The 16,888-nt window shown below is 37.6% G+C and overlaps 1 protein-coding gene across 4 annotated transcripts in view; it reads left to right on the top strand.

The window, feature by feature from the left end:
* The first annotated feature begins 3,226 nt into the window (after positions 1–3,226).
* Positions 3,227–16,888, top strand: part of HJURP (Holliday junction recognition protein) — a 22,927-nt gene continuing 9,265 nt past the window's right edge. For all 4 annotated transcript variants that reach the window (XM_017807871.1, XM_017807870.1, XM_017807869.1 and 1 more), the window contains exons 1-8: positions 3,227–3,390; positions 4,246–4,312; positions 5,570–5,634; positions 6,623–6,650; positions 11,045–11,100; positions 12,245–12,284; positions 15,634–15,695; positions 16,777–16,875. In XM_017807871.1, the coding sequence (XP_017663360.1) occupies positions 3,301–3,390; positions 4,246–4,312; positions 5,570–5,634; positions 6,623–6,650; positions 11,045–11,100; positions 12,245–12,284; positions 15,634–15,695; positions 16,777–16,875 (507 nt within the window). In that variant the 5' untranslated portion in view covers positions 3,227–3,300. The remainder of the gene's footprint in view (positions 3,391–4,245; positions 4,313–5,569; positions 5,635–6,622; positions 6,651–11,044; positions 11,101–12,244; positions 12,285–15,633; positions 15,696–16,776; positions 16,876–16,888) is intronic.

Raw genomic sequence — 16,888 nt, 5'->3', positions numbered from 1 at the left:
CTTAAGTGAAATACAGACAAGGAGTAAAGGAAGAGAGATTAAGAGAAGGAAGAATAGAGAAAGGGAACAGAAAAACGCAATTACTACTATAAAGGTCACATCTTGACAGGTAAGGAGGGCAGAGGCCAAGGGGGATGGACACCTCATGCCTGTCTACTCATAGACTCTGGCTATTGTGGCCACTCCCCCTAGGCAGGACCTTTGGCTCACTGCCACTCACTGTCCCCCCAGCCAAGGTGAGGGGTGCCACAGAGAATTAGAGGCTCCAGGGGGTGTGATGTGGGTGGGCCACCAGGCAGTCTTACTGACTGCTCAGCCGGGTGGCTTTCCCTGTCATATGCTCTGCATGGTTGCACCATGTTGGTTCCAGGCCTAATCCTAGCCCTCCCCCCCCCCAGACAAACACACAGGCAACAGTTTATTCAACCCATCAATCAAATAATCCGGTGAGATATGAATCCGGTCTCTGACAACGGCACATAGCACAGTTACACCTGTACAACACAGTCACTTCCACTCAATGAGGACTGCAAACTACTACTCCCAGTACTCAGCTTATTCATGACTTCAGAAATAGTTTCATGATAAGTATCTTTATTGGAGCAGAACTGAGACAAGGAATTTGTCTCAGGTGCTGCATCAACACAAGACAAATGGGAAGCCCCTGTTAATTTACAATCTCAACAAGTAAGCAAGGGATGACGAGCAGCAGACACAAAAAGGACTACAGAGGAATGTTAAGAAAAAATAGGTAATTTTGGTCACACAAGACAAATTAACAGCTGCTGCTTCCTATAGGGATGTGTAGGGACCTTACATCAAGGTTTTAACACCATAGCTCTTCCTTCTTTTCTTTCTTCTGCTTGTCTAAAGTTTGATGCACTACCTTGCTTCGCAGTCTACATAAATGCACCCAAGCATTAGCCAGTTTTTGTTGACTTTGTGATTCCTAAGGTCATAGAGTTTGAAATTTTTGGTTATATATTATCAAATCTACCAGTTACTGCTGGTTTAGGATAGTCTTAATGCACAACTGCTGAATGTCACTCTCATTTTCTCAAAGGGGTGGTAGAAGAAATTCTTTGCAATTGAGTGCTCCTGTCACTCTGTTGAGGTGTAGCATGAATTCAAAACAGCCAAAAGTATCTCCTGGATAGATTTGCCAAAAGACTGATCTTCTACCAATAAAACTGACATAACAGGTTGGTGATTACCTCAAATATAAAATGCATAGGCGGATACTTATATTATTTCTAGTATAAAAGTACCTATTAAGGAATTCAAAGACATTAAGGTTGTAAAATGAGTGAGTCCTAAGCCAGGAAATGTCAGAGAAAAGTAATTCATCACATCCTACGTGTGCATTGTATTTCAATCTTTAGTTATCAAAGCACTGCAAGGGGATAGTAAAACACCATAATGAAGGCCATGATGACCCTAAAACCTATGGTGAAAAAACCCAGAGACATTACAATGTGCTTTTTTTTCCCCACAAGAAACTTAATGGTGTATTTTTTCCATGCAATTAGCACTTTGTTGAAAGAATTGAATAGTTGGTTACCCAATACTTTCTTTTATCCTTCTTTAAGTGTGAGGCATCAGGTCTTTTTCTTCACATCATGTAAAGCTTGCCCGAATATATATATAGACTTACTTGTCTACTAATAAAATTTCTACTACTATTCCAAACTATGCCAATGTTGAAAGTATCACAGAAATTATTTTTCCTGTATTCAGGGGAGTAAAATTAGTAGTATATTTTACCTATGGAAAGGAAAGCTTATAGGGACTCAGTTCAAACTACTAAGTGCCCACAGTTTTTGTCAAGTCAATCTGTGATACAGAAATTCTGATTTATTCATGGTAGTTACACTTTATTTATTATTTTCAAATCTTAGGAAGTTTATATGAGTTTATAATAGATTTTTCATATATTAAAGGTACAGCTCCCATTAAAGTGAATATAAAGTGCTGAGAGCTTCTGCAAATCCACTGCCAGGTGGGTATCAATAAAATAAAGAACAGGCAATTAGGTGATCATCAGTGAGATTCTAGCAGTTTTTTTAGATGATTTGTCCTGCATTCGTCATGATGGGAGAAGAGTGACAAATATAGGAGTGAGATCTAGTCTGTCAGCTTGGAATTACCACACTCATCTTTCCTCTTCCTGCAAGCTGAAATCAACACTTCACTAATGTTCTGGGTGGCTTGCTCACCACACACACGTGATTTAACCACTGAACACAGGGGTTTGTGCAGTGGTGGCAGAAAAATCATACCTTAAATCATGCTTTAAAATGGATGAACTGGTACATTTCTCTTTAGCTCTGCCATTTAAAAAATAACATTTACTATGTCTGAATAAACAGTAAGTAGATAAATACCAATCAGCTTTAGACAAGAAGGCACTACGAAAAACACATCTCTGTCTTTACATTCGCAGAGTGGTGAAGGTCTTCATAATGGGAGGTTCCAGGGGACCTGACGCGCTGGTGGCATTTTGTTGTTTTTAAAATCTCTAGTTATAGAAAGGGAATGAAAAATATTGGGGAGGAACGGGATGATGTCCACAGTATCAATGCTAGTGGGCAGGTCACGCTTTTGGTCGTGCCGGTTCCAGCGCCCCTCACAGAATCTGACCCCAGGAGAGTATCATCCGAGCGCTTCTGACTTCTCCTCAGTGGCCTCCAGCCTGGAACGCTACGGGACCAGTTGGAGTGACTGGCAAAGGCGTGACTCATGGCAGCCATTTAACACGAAATTCCCCAGCCCCGAGTCCTCTGACCGTCTCTGCCGAATCCGACAGGAAGACAACGCTTTGTACAGCTCTCCCTGGAGCTGCCCGGCCGGCGACCTCAAGTCGCCCTGACCGCAGGCAGTCCCTTGACATCTATTTCACGTGAAGTGGCCCGTCCCAGTTTTTTAAACGCTGGTGTTGTGCCCACGCCAGGGCAGCGCCGCGGGGCAGGAAGTTCCCGCTCCCGGCTCCGGCCGTCGCTGCCCCGCAGCCAATGGGAGCTCGCGCCAGCCGCCGTTGCCGGGTAGAACAGCACCTCGGCGCCCAACCCGAGGCGAGCCCTGCGCCCACCGCCGGGAGGAGGGGGAGCGGTGGGCGGGCACTCGGCAGATCTGGCAGCCAATCAGAATGAGGAAGGCCGCCCACCCACGCGAGCAGCAGCCAATGAGAGGCGGCGAGCGGGGGGGCGGTGCGCGGTTTGAATTGACGCGGCGCGGGGGTCCCGCGGTGGTGGCGGGGCTGGGGTCGGTCTCCGTTCCGGACGCGAGGGGAGCGGCCCCGCCATGGATTTTCATGTGGATGCGAAGCTGCAGGAGCAGCTGCGGCAGAGCAGTGCCCGCTTCATGGCCTCCGTGAATCGCATCCTGGAGCGGGTGAGCCGTTGGGCCCGGGAGGCCGCGGGCTCCGGGCGCCGTGCCGAGGCGGGCGGGGAGGCGGGGGGGTCCTGGTGCCTTGGCGGGGGCCAAAAGCAGCCGTGAAATCTGCGCTGTGCCTTGGCAGGAGGGGGCTGGCCAAGGGTCCGCTCCCGCAATGCATCCATAAAACTCAAACCTGGGGCTGCCAGGCTTGGATGAGCGACTTATGATAATCATAAGTGCGAGCTGACTTGACAGTGCCCTTCGCCCCAAATCGCTGGCGCGAGATGGGGTATTTTCTGTGAAGCTGCGGGAAGTGGGAGACTCCCTCCAGGAATCCTCCTCACTTCAGAGCTATTTTGTGTTAAAAGTGCGGGAATGGCACGCCTCCGCCCGGAGATGCGTGTGTTTATCCAGGGGTGTAAGCTTCCCTGTGCAGGGAAACGTCCTGTGCTGGCACGTGGCCAGGTCTGGCTCTAGGACGTTTTCCTCGTCGCGTGTCGGATTGGATATTTTTCCATGTCGTGAGCTGTAGCTTTATGGGGCTGCCTTCAGCTACTACAGACCAAGTTTGGAGGAAACTGTAAGAGAGGAACTGAACCACTTTTGAGAAATCTCTGATGCCCGTTTTTGTCATTCCTGGTTATGCCTTGGAATTGAATGGCCTGCATACATGCTTAAAATATACCTTTTTCCCCTAGTAATCCTATATTTCCAAATTGCCAACTTCTGACTTTGGCCAATAAACCAGCGCACTGATAATTTCTTGTTTTGGATAAAACAAAATTGTCCTAAAAACAATTGTTAAATCATTTGTGTTAAAACCATTGCTTTAATCATTTATTCTAATATTTAATGGTCCTTTTTATTTAGTATAATCATCCTTTTGAAGATGATTACCTTGTTTCCATGGAAACTCTCACTTATGATACACCTGATGGTAAGAACTTCTAAAAGCTTCAATATTTATATGCTGTATATTTAGACCTGCTAAAGAATGCAACTGTTGGCAGCTGTAGAACCTTTAAGTGCAACAGATATTCAGTTTTGTTCACTTAGGTAAGACATTTCATATGTAAACTTTGGTACATGTGTAAAGAGTTTACTTTTGTGTACCATTTTAGTCCATTGCTTGATCCATTTTAGGAAAGACGAGAGTTATTAGGAAAGTTCAGGATAAAAATGGTTTATGTTTGGATGGCTTGTAAGAAGAATAATCAAAATGGAGAAGACAACGGAAGGAATGGAAATATTAGCAGGAGTTGATGTGCATGAATGGATTCTGTAGTTTTATCTCCACTTAGTATTCTGAATACCACTCTGACGAATTTCTGTTATGCCAAAGGTCAGGGTGGACTAGGAAGTTAGTATCTTTAACTTTTCATTGAGTGCTCCCATGTGGCCAGCATAAATCTATCCCATGTTGGGCCATCTCATTGTAATGGTTGATCCATTAGAGAGAGATAATGCTTATGGAAAGCTGATTGTGACAAAAGCTGTTGTTCTAAAATATGTTGCTCAAGGTTTTAATGGGACTTGTGACTTAAGATCTTGGTGACTTTACTGGGAAATGAAATGTTCTGCCAGTTTTTATTATCACTGACATGAGGGTTATGATATGTAAATTGCCTTATTAATTCCTGTAGAGTAGGACTTACTGGACATGCACAGGAAGTGCTAACAGTGCACCAAAGGCTTTTACAGACTGGGAAGCTTGCACTGGGAGAGGGAGGAAACATTCATACAGTACTGTAATAAACAGTTTTGGATTGGTAAAAGCTTGGTTATGCTTTTGGTTTAGTAACCTCTATTCAATATGGAATTAATATGAACCTCAGTCTTGTAAAGCCTTCATTATGGCTTTAAGTAACCTCACATACCATGTAGTCTGCATTCATTAGATGAAATCTAAAAAGTAGAAGAATTTGTCTGTAATGCTCTTTGAATTTTAGCTCAGGGTTTTCAGACTCAGTGCGTCTGATTATTTTTTTTCCTTGCCTGACCTCACAATTAACTTGAAATTACCATATTCTTTTGGTTTGTTTTCCTCTTAAGTTTTTATTTCTGCAATTGTGTTGGAGGCTATTCAGATTTGATAATGTTTTGTTACTGTGTCATATGTTCTTAAATATTTATGTCTATTACAGTGATGTTTGGTATGGATGGTGTTAATATTGATATTTCTTGCTATTTCTAGGACCAAAAAAATGGGGAAATGTGTCAACCAAGAATATTAAAAAATGGAGAAAGGAAATACTTAAGGTATCTAATAATATAGACCTACTATGCAGTCAAAATGCAGCAATATTTCTTTATATATAAAGATACATATTTTTATATATATATATTTAGTATTACATTCTAATCTTGCTGTGCCATATAATATTTTTAAGAGGTATTAATTAATGAGGTCAACATCTGCTTTATAACAGGGATTTAGGATAGTTTGGTTAAGATTTTCAGATGATATAGACTAAAATAGATGACCGTTTATCGGTGGTTAGCACAACTAGTAAACCAGGAAAATTTTTTTTTTTTAAATTGCTATCTGTTGGGAACATGTACATTTGGATCTCATCAGAAGGTTGTCATTGAATCAATTTGTCTCTGTTCAGGTAATCAGCTCTTCAATTCCTCGAGGCTTCCTGGTTTCAACTTTACGTTCTTTTTTGTTTTTTCCCTGTAAAATAATGCTAAAGTAACTGAAGTATCTTTGCAGTCTCACCACTCACTGTGTCAGGCTAAAGGCACTACCTCTGTAGTGTGCCTTGGCAGTTTACACAGGAGCTGTTCTGAACCCCACAGGGTGAGGGGGTGAGGAATGAAATTCAGTCTTAGGGAAAAAGAGTGGATTTAATGGAGACAAAAAAGGGGTTGTATTTATGATTCCCCCTCCTTTCCACCCCGGCAATACCTTGTGCATAAACTGCTAAGCATTGCTGCACAGCTTTACTGTCTAAATCCATTAAGGACTGCAAGAGAAATTCTCTGTCTTAGCCTCTTATGTGGGCCAATGTTATGTTCTTGTATTGATTTTAACAGCAACAGTGTAGAAAAAAGTGAATGATCAGGCAACTTTTACTCTGTACTTGTGGCTTTTCTGGCAAGGCCATGGGAAATCTGAGGGAAATTTAATGGTTATTTAAGAAGTGTCTAGTTGTGGAATATACCAAAGTAAATAAAGGCAATGATTAAACTAATTCTGCTATTCTAAGATTCTTCTGACTTTTTTTCCTATTTCTAATTGCAGCATAATAGAAGAAGTCAAAGGAATGCAGGTAAGGGTTAAAGAAAAGGTGCTATAAGTCATGTTATCCAAAGAGTCTTGACTTGATAGAAGACATTCTGGGTTTATGCTAAACTCTTCAGGATACTCACTGCTTTTTGTGGGGTGAAACCCCCCAATAAATCAACAATACTTATGTTTGTAAGGGTTCAGAAATGTAATTTAAAATGTTCAAGATGAGTAAATGCATTATAATTGATGTTGCTATCATAACAAGTTGATTAAAATATCAATTTGATATGATAGTTAATCAAAGTTGATTATCAATTAACCAAAGAACTTTTTGTTGTGCTTGTCAGTTTTGTCAGATACTCATTGAATCTAAAAATTCCAGCCCTGATTTTTGTACAAGTGGATAAATTTGAATGTTGCTAGCTTTTTAAAAATAACTAAATAAATAGGCATATCAAAAAATATGTATTAAAAGAATCTCGTGAGTTTGCATGATGAGCTATCAAAAATGTAGTAGGTTATTCTGCAATCTGAATGAATCAGGCTGCCTGCAGGAAAAGGCAGAGTATAGTTACTTTACTAGAGATCGAGTATCATGATGGAAGACAAACTGCACAACGAAGTGTAATTATGATACTCTTGGTGGGGGGGGATTGGTGTGACGTGAACGTTTTCTCTGTTCTGAAAAGGAGCTGTATGTGCCAATAAAACATATATTTCCCTGGGATAAGTGATGGGGGGAAATTTTCATGTGTAATACAGTGAAGGTATGTTGGGCTTTATTTTCTTAAGGTTTGGACATGGTTTTTTTCAGTGTTGCTTATTTTCTGACATTCATCTGAGAAACTTTTATACTGAACACTTGAGGACAAAACACAGCCTAGCTACTCTCTCTGTACAGTGTTCAGGTATAGCCTTTGAATCAGCCTAAGAAATTTGAATGTAGAGCTGGGAAATAAGGGTCTGGTACAAAAAGATTCAGATGGTCCAGACTTTTGCCTCTAATCGCCCCATTTGGCTGATGGGGCTGAATAGTACAAAAAAAAAAATTGTCTATAATCTGCAGTAAAGCTCAAAAAGAAAGTTAGGTTTTTCAAAGATATGGTATTTTAAGCCTTTTACAGGAAATATTTCGCTAATCTTTTTGTTTTGACCGAGGGTCTGAATGAATGCCTTAGAAGTTCTTAAATGAGGAATTTACTTAGAGTTCTTTAATGCTTTGAAGGCTTGATCTAATTAATTTCAAATTTACTGTGTTGCATTATAGATGAGGTAGAGAAGCAGAAAAATTGATAATGTATATATTTCCAATTTTTTATATAATTTGAGCAATGTCTTTAATATTGTATTTAAGTTATCTAAGGGATGAAATATCTAAATATTGCAGTTGGGTGAATAGCTATAGTGTTAACAGCTTTTAAGAAAAAAAACCTTGCACTGATTTGTATTGATACATTTATATTTCCATATACCATAAAAGATAGAATCTCATAGATTTTGTTCACCTTAAGAAAACTATATCTTGCAATGACATTTTTAATTTGAAACACGAAAGTACACGAGTAAATGCTTGAACTGGCTGATTGTGGTTCCTGCTAGCCTTAAAAAAACCCAAAAAAACTCATGTGTCAACAACCCCTAAACAAAAACCAAGAAAAAAATTCCCATACTTCTATGGATTATTAAAGCTAATGTATAAATTATACTGTTAGGTGGGCCTGATAAGTGCTTTCAATTAAGATACATAAAGTTCTGTGCTATTAAGTGTGAACATTAAGCAATCTTTTTAAGACTCAAATACTTATCAGTGAACCCCTCCCCTTGAAATACAACTTGTGCTATTTTTTCCAACTCACAATTCTGAGTTTTGCTGGAATCGAGTTTTACTATTTAGATTGAATGTCCAGTACCCCCACAAAGTTTCACTGATTAAAATGACAATCCTTTGAGTGGTGGTTGGGTTTTGGTTTTTTTTTGGTTTTTTTTATATATGGCAGTTCTCAATAAGGGAGGACCAGGTATGTTAAATTTCAACCTCCAAGAGCAGCAATATTTGTCATATATTAGCCACTTCAAAGGCTTTCTTTCCTTGAAAAATTTTTTTGAAACACACCACCCTCTGTGGTGTTTCAAACATCTTACTCAGTAAATGATTTCACTTGGACAATACTGTGTTCTTCTAACTTCCTGTGTTCCCAATCCAGATATATTTGGAAAATGCACTACTCAGCTTCTAAAATAATGCATTGTTAAAATATTCTGAAGGAAGCATTACTGTAGTTTTCTGCAGAATAGTGAACAGACGTTTCCAGAGAAGGTTACAGCCTGAAGCCAGAGCTTTCTAGTTATATAATATGCTTCATAAATTTTATATGAGAGAGTAGTTTTATTGCCCAGTTTCCTACTGATTGGAAAACTGTACTTAGAATAGTTATCAGTGGTCTGTGTCCAAACTGAAGGGAAACATTAGGAATTTTTTTCCAGGATTCATCCTGTGCAAGTTATTAGTTTATCTTTCCTTAAGTAAATAGTAGAGGAGAGGATACCCTTAATTTAAGTCTCAGATGATACCAAGTACGGTTGACCCCTGGGAAAGATGGTCTGAAAACTTTGGGCTAAAACTTAAAGTAAACTTTGTGTGATTTCATGCAAAGAAGTTCAAGTACTGGACTTATTAGTGAATAATCAAGTACAGGAAGAGACAATTTTGAAAGCTGGTTGTGCCAACTGAGAATATCACTCTGTTGTAAAAATAGCATACTCTGTGCTAGAAGATGTGCACAGGTGCCTAGCATGTAAAACAGAAAAAACAGGTTTTCTGCCTTGTTCAACAGCAATAAAGCATGTGGTGGAGTACTTTGGTTTGTGTTTCATAGTAGCCTGTCTGTCTGGAGTGGGTCAGAAAAAGAAACAAATTACTAGAGCCACTGGTGATAGAACATAAATGGAGCGAAAAATAAAAGAATTAAAAAAAAAAAAGAGACGTTAAATATTATAAAAGCTTTTCAATTTTAAACATAAGGAAGTCCCAAAATCCATTTCTTGAAGATGGAGTTGCTCTTAAGAATGGATTGGACTTCTAGAGATACATTAGTTGTAGTTGTTCCTGCTTTAAAATGTCAGAAGCAATGGATAACATCTTTAGATTTCTTTCTATATGCTTTAAGCCCTTAGAAAATGGGAAATCTTTACATGTTTTCTTGGCACCTAGAAAATAACACAAAGTGTTTGTAGGACTAAATAATACTTCTGTGCCTGAGTTAGGCATAAGTTTTCTCACCACGTGCCTGAAAAAAGTAAATTGCTTGTGATATTTGACATCAATATATCTGGAAGCAGAAATGCAGAAAAAAACCAAGGATAACAAAGTCTGCATGAAGCTGAAACTTGTTTAATGACAGTCTCGAGTAGGATAAACATACCTGCTAAAGCAGGTGTATTATTTCTGTTGTTTAAATCCAAGTTTACCACATGCATCCAATCATGAGAAATCTCACTACAGCTTTAGTACATTCAGAGTCCTGTGTTTGGACATACAGATCTTCTTTTTGGATAAAGGTTAAATTTCTGTATACAAACTTGAAGTTCTAGCTTGTTATAGATAAATTTTTTTTAACTCTATCAAAGTAGTGGTTACAAATAAACCTTTTTTTGGCAACACCAGAACAGTTTTCAGTCTGAGTAATTTTAGTGGCATCAATATCTAGCTCAGTGGCTAATTGTGAAATAACCTTATGTGGAAATCGCATTTATTTGAAGATTTCTTCTCTGTGGGTCTAATGCTTTGGGTTTTATTTATGTCTGGTTGACTTTTGATAACTAAAGAAGAACAAAATCTAGATTTAAATGTAAAAAGGGGAGATCTCAGCCAAATTAGACAGATCTTACAGTTCTTATTTTTCCTACTTCTTATGAAATAAATAGGGGGGTGGGGGGAAACAACCCACAAAGACTGTGAATGGGTCTATCTGTGCAGGAAGACAGACACAGCAGTTTTAGAAGGCCCGTTACCAAAAACTAAAAGGTGCAATAAAGGTTTGGGGCTCTATCCTTGGGCTTCAGGAGTAGTCTTTTCCTTTTCAACATATGCCAAGGAAAATGCACAAAAAGTTTACAATTGTCTTCCTTTTGTTCAAGTGATACCGCCTGATAAAGGGGTAAATTTTATTTTCTGTGGTGCTTCGGAGTTTAAGAAGAAAGCAACGTGGTCTATGTACATCTGATCAGAATTAGTCTCCCATATTTGGCCAAAAACATGTTCTGGCACTTGCCTATTCTTTGTTTGAGTCCTATGCATGTTCTCTGTTGAATATTTGTGTCAAATATTTTTAAAAATAGAGTATATACGAATGAAGAATTAATGAGTTCAGGTACCACGTTGAATACCTATTGAATTGTAATAGAATTATTTCTTTTCCTCGTGTTCATGCCAAGAAACTTCAAAGCAACAGATCAGTGATTTTGAAGGTGGACATTCATCGGTACATCAGGTATGGGCAGCACGTTACATCTGCTTTTAGGGAGTGCTCCCAGGCCAGGCTGGATGAGGCTTTGAGCAACCTGTTCTGTTGGAAGGTTTCTCTGGCCATCTCAGAGGGGTTGGAACTAGGTGATCTTTAAGGTCCCTTCCAACCCAAACCATTCTATGATTCCATGACAGCCTCTTTGGGAAAACGTATCTATGTAGTCAAAGCTAAGAAATTAATCATGAGCAGGTGGTCCTGTGCAATGATACCAGCCATGGATTTTGGCTGAATTCTACTCTTCCATTTATTTAAAGAGAGAGAGAGAGTTGGATATAGGCTTTTAACCATCAAGTGTCTTTTTAGTTACGCATTATGTGGGTCAACCTTTTTTAATTATTATTTGTAAAATCTGTGTAATCTAGAATAGCTTCTTTTGACTCATTTTTTAAGGAGAAAATATTTAGCATTTGAAGAGTGATATGGGCCATCCCGCTGGGCACTCGTAATTATTTGTTCTCTATAGATAATAGTTAAAATTGTCTCATTTTATTGATGCCATTTCAACCCACTATAAATTAATTTTATGATTGCACTGGACAGAATAGATTTAGACTTTTTTAAAAAGAAATTCTGAGGAACACGATGTCAGATGTAGATGGTAAGCATTTATGCATTTTAATTTATGCCGCTATCAAGACTTCTACAAAATAGAGCAAGAAAACTATTTGAAATATTACGTATAGATTGTTTGAAGTAAACAATTAAGCATTGTTCAAAGTAAGCAGTTAAGAAACTTTCCATATCCACTGGAGCACAGAAAAAATCCCCAGTACATGCTAATTTGGTGATTAGAATTCATCTCTCAACTATTTTTTGTGCTTGTTGGATAATAGCTACTTCTTGCATTGTTTGTCTTAATAAGGAAGAGCTGTGAAGAAAACAGTTTTCCCCACTGGCTACTGAGATAGGAGTCAAGGTAAATTTGTATACAGATTTGTGGATAAAGATGGTGTCATTTGGACGAAGTTTGTGCAATATGACTGCATTTGTTTCACCACCACCACCCCCCAAAAACAATTGAGCAAGCAGTGAAAGCAGAAAATTCTAGAGGTTAGTTAATATAGCTTACACTACCATGTATTAAAATTCCTTTCATTGTGCTTTTAAGGAATCTCCTGAGAACACTCAAATGGATACATCTGATATAGGTGGGTTTTTTAATTTACTATTTAGCTATCTTTTTCTTAACTTTTTGAAAAATATTGCAAATAACTTTTTGAGCATTTTCTAATATAGTAAAAATAATTTTAATACATGTTCTGTACCCTTTCACCAAGTAGTGAATAGGAATAGCAAGAGCCTGAAGTACTGGTAGTACTGTGAAATCAATATACACGTTCCTCTGAAATTTCAGTTTTGAATCCCTGATATGCTGGAAAGCCAATGTGGAATATGTTCAACTGCCTTTCCTTAATAAAGGAACAGTGAAACAGGAACCTCAGCGCAGGTGGCAATAGAAGTTTTATTAATAATTGCAATTATACATTAAATACTAGTGATGGGATAAACACAAGTTTGCATTCAGTTGCAAAAATTCTTCATTGGTGTTTGTTATGGTTTCAGCATCAGTCTTGTGGCCTGTCTGCAAAGTTTTGGGAGGTTTTGATCTTGTATTCCCAAATAATTGTTTGTATTAATTAGTGGCAACAGACTTTGACTCTTTTTTAAACATTTAAAACTTGTATTACTCAACATCTTTTGATTCTTGTGCATATAAAAACTTACTATTTTTCATAAATTAAATTATGGCCAGGTAGTAACCGGCTGAAAGAGCAGTTGCTGGTGTTTAAATACCGTGGTATTCAATTAAGTACTTCATATAAATATATAGCTGTCTCCAAGGCAGACAATTACTTCTATATTGAGGGTAAATAGGAAATAGCAATCTGAAATGTTTCCTCCTATCATTTGAGAGGATAATTTCAAATATCTATTTGAATGATAAAATAATTTCTGCAAATTTAGAGAACACGACTTTGTGTTTTCTCAACCTGCTCCATGAAATTCAGGAAAGAAATTTTGGAGGCATCTGTAGCTTAGCTTCTCTAAGTGAACTTTGTCTTTTGTACTCGTGGGATAAATGAGTGATGTGGTTCAGACTCTGGTATCTTCATAGCAGTGTACAATAATATTATTATCCACTCCTCCTCCTTCTCTTGTGAATGTTCTAGGAAGAGACTGGTGAGGATTTTTAGAAACCTCGGTGAGTCCCAGCTATCTCCAAATACAGTAAGATGTAGAAATTAGATTCTGTAGAGATATAGGATTGGATTCCTCACATAAAAATGGAATTCCCCCTGGTGTTTGGGCAAATTTTTTTTTTCTTTTTGGTGTTTTTTCGGTGTTTTTTGTTTGGTGGTTGTGGGTTTTTTAATATCTAAAAGATTAACAATAGGGCATGTTAACTTAAGGAAAAAAAGCGTATCTTTAGCTGTTCTAGCTAAAATTTTAGGGTTTGGCAAGTTTTTTTCCATTTTTAGTATTCATACATAATGCTTCACACTTCTCAGTGAAGGCAGACTTTTTTTCTGGGTATTATCCAGTATTTTTGTTCTGAGAGTATGCAAAGCCTATCAACAACAACTAAAAATATAGTGAAACAGCTCTCACATGTACCTGCAAGTATTATTCTGTCCTTAATAGGGAAAATTAAGGCTACCTTCTTTGCTTTCACAGGAAGTAGCATGGCAGAATATAGTGATTTCTATTTCTGAACAATATCTTGTATCTATTAGGGTATTATCACAGAAAAATGAATTTATTTGGAGAAAGGGGTAAATAAGTTACAACTTTTAGGTAATGATAGTGTTCGAGTGCATCTCTAGAGAAACAGCTTTCTGTATTATAGGTGAAATTTTCGAGAGAGAAGAGTAGGAGTTTTCACTTTTCCTCTCTGTTCTGCATTTGAGGTGCAAAGGTGTTCCCATATTTCCCCTTTGGCCTTTTAAAAACACTTCTAGATTTTCTGGAGGAGATATTTTGGGGTTTTTTTCCGTTCTGTGCTGTGCCATGGCCCTCTGCTAATAAATGATGTTCCAGTGATTTGAAGTATGATTGACAATACATTGAAGACATAGTAAAATAACCCTTTTGTGAGGATTCATACTTAGAAGAATATTCAACTTGCGTACTGATCAATTCACCCTAATACAAGCTTGTTTTCTAATAATTTGTTGTTGGCGATAGAGTTGAGCATTGGCACAGCAGCTGTTCCCTTTATCTCAAAACCCTCCCATTTTTGTAGTGGTCTAGTCTGGTTGTCTTGGTGAACATTTAGGAAGCAATCTGACAGTTTTGTGCCCAGTTCTACTGGAGGAAGAAGACAATGGCAGGAAGAGTAAAAGCTGTTACAACAGAAATTGGAGGCTGAAACTTCTCCCAATTAAAACATTAACATTCTTATTTCTTCCTCCACTACTGACACTTAGTAACTGATTTCCTGTGAATAAAATGACCACAAATTTGTCTTCCATTGGTCATGTGGGAAGAAACTGATAATCTGACAGGTATGAGTTTCGGTTCTAGTAATTCTTCTAGGGTCAGGTACCCTGTTAAAACCAACCCTCTGGTTGCTCAACATCTTCACCAGAAGATGTAAAATTGTGTTATCTCCCACAAAGACAGCATTTCTTTTGTACAGATCTTTATCATAGCTCTATAGCACAGAGGTGATGATTGCACTGACAGGGAACTGAAAGGGAAGATGGGATGAGCTGGAAAAGATTTTCATTCTGGTTTTAGCAATTTGGGGATACTGTGACAAGGCAGTGATGTGGTAGGTATCATAAGCAAGATTTTTTTCACTCACTCTTTTCCTTTTCAGGATTATTCTCCTCTCCTTTTTCCCTCTCTGTGGTGAACCCAGGGAGATTCAGAAATCAGGGCTTACGATGCAGTCACGTGTTTTATGATCATGGAAGATAGTGACTTTAGCTAATGATGAATTGGAAGGTCTGGCTATATCTAGCAAAAAATGTTTTGTTGCATTTCATTCACAAAAATACCCATAGACTACCTAAAAATTGAGTTTAAATATTGTGACTTGCTTTTTCATATTCTCAGGTCTGTCTTATTTCTAATTTTGTCAGTTCCAAGGTGGTCTTGACAAAGAGAAACTAATAAAATGAAGTGTGGTAGAAGGTCCTTGCTATCTTTGTTGGGATATTTAGAAATGTAGTGGGAATTATGCATTAATGAATAGTGAATCTTGAAGACCAAGAAAATAAAGAACTTTGAAAATGTTTTACTCTATGAAACAATTAACATAAATTTTGAAGAACTGGAAAGAAACAAATTATCTTCACTCTTCTTTGTTCCCCTCAAGACATTTATGAACTCATAAACCATGCTTTTCAATTGAACTTGAAATGGAAATGTAATAGAGCTTTAGTAGAAAATCATTTTCTAAAATGAAACTAGTGTAGTCAATAACTTGTATGTGTTTAAAAACTTCCTCTTTTGGTTTTGAGTGCAACTATATTTATCTTCAAACTGTAGATGAAGCGAGTGATGTCGAAATGGTTTCAGTAAGAAGAAAATTTGAAGACGTTCACCTCCAGGTAAAAATTTCTGGTGTCTAATGTAATTTAATAATTTTGTGTTCAATAGAAATTATTAATTATTTGAATAGTTTACACCTGCCTGATGAGTTGATGTAGTCAGCAGAAGACTCTATGTAGTCTGCACTTTAATACACATTTTTAGTAAGTATAGCAAATGAGAGCTTCGATAAATAATGTCATAAAGACCAGTATGAAGTAATATTATTGTCTTGGTAATATTAGTATGCTAGAGAAAACTGTACGTTTTATTGTCACAGACAACCCTGAGAAAGGCTATTATAGGTACGGAGAAAGAGTAATCAGATGAAGCGTAAAGTGAAAACACTTATAAAAAATATGATCATTCACCTGAGAGTCTAACAAAAGTAGGTAACATGATTTAAAACAAAAAGTAAATCTGAAATAGTGGATGATTCAACAAAAGCAGACTGGAATCTTCTGCTGTTGCTTCCCAAACTAGACTATGGGTATCAAGACTACCCAGTATTTATATTGATGAAGAAAAGTGTAACACAGGCTTTGCGTGTGCAGCCATTCTAATCCTGTGTTCTGCTTGCTCAAAAGCATTACTAAAAATGGAATTTATTTTCCTTACTTGTTTAGCATAGTGCTAGTGTCATGTCTCTGACAACAGCTAATACGCACTGCTTCAGAAAGCGAAAGTTTCATTAATGAATTGCCATTTCTCATTAAATACTCTTAGATTTTACATAGAGGTGAGTTACAGAGTAGCCCTTAATTTGCATATGAATTCTTATGGGATCTTAAAAATACATGTAAAGACTTGTAGCCGTCATTACCAACGCTTTCTAATTTTTTTCTCTCTTTTTTTTGTTTTATATGGGTGTTTTGTTTGTCTGTTTCTATCTGTGGATTTTCAGAGCCTGTGCGTGCTTTTGCTTCTTGGGATTTTTCTTTTTTTTTACATTAAAAGTATACATTAAAAATATGTTTATGCTTGTTGGATATCCTCATCTGAATAACAGTAGTTTGCAGCAAATCTGTGTAATACATCTGGGTTTGTCAGTACCTATAATTTCTATGTGTCTTAATTATTTTTTTTTTATTTCCCTCTAAGAATCTGAATGTAGATGATGGAAAAATTCAAGAGAAAGTCAAAGTTCCAGTGGATGTGATTGTACAAGATGATGCTAGAAAAATTCCCAGATGGATTGAGGTAACATATTTCT

This window comes from Lepidothrix coronata, unplaced genomic scaffold (assembly GCF_001604755.1).
Source record: "Lepidothrix coronata isolate B3197 unplaced genomic scaffold, Lepidothrix_coronata-1.0 Scaffold21, whole genome shotgun sequence".
Lineage (NCBI taxonomy): Eukaryota > Metazoa > Chordata > Aves > Passeriformes > Pipridae > Lepidothrix > Lepidothrix coronata.
This window is presented reverse-complemented; position numbering and strand designations above follow the sequence as displayed.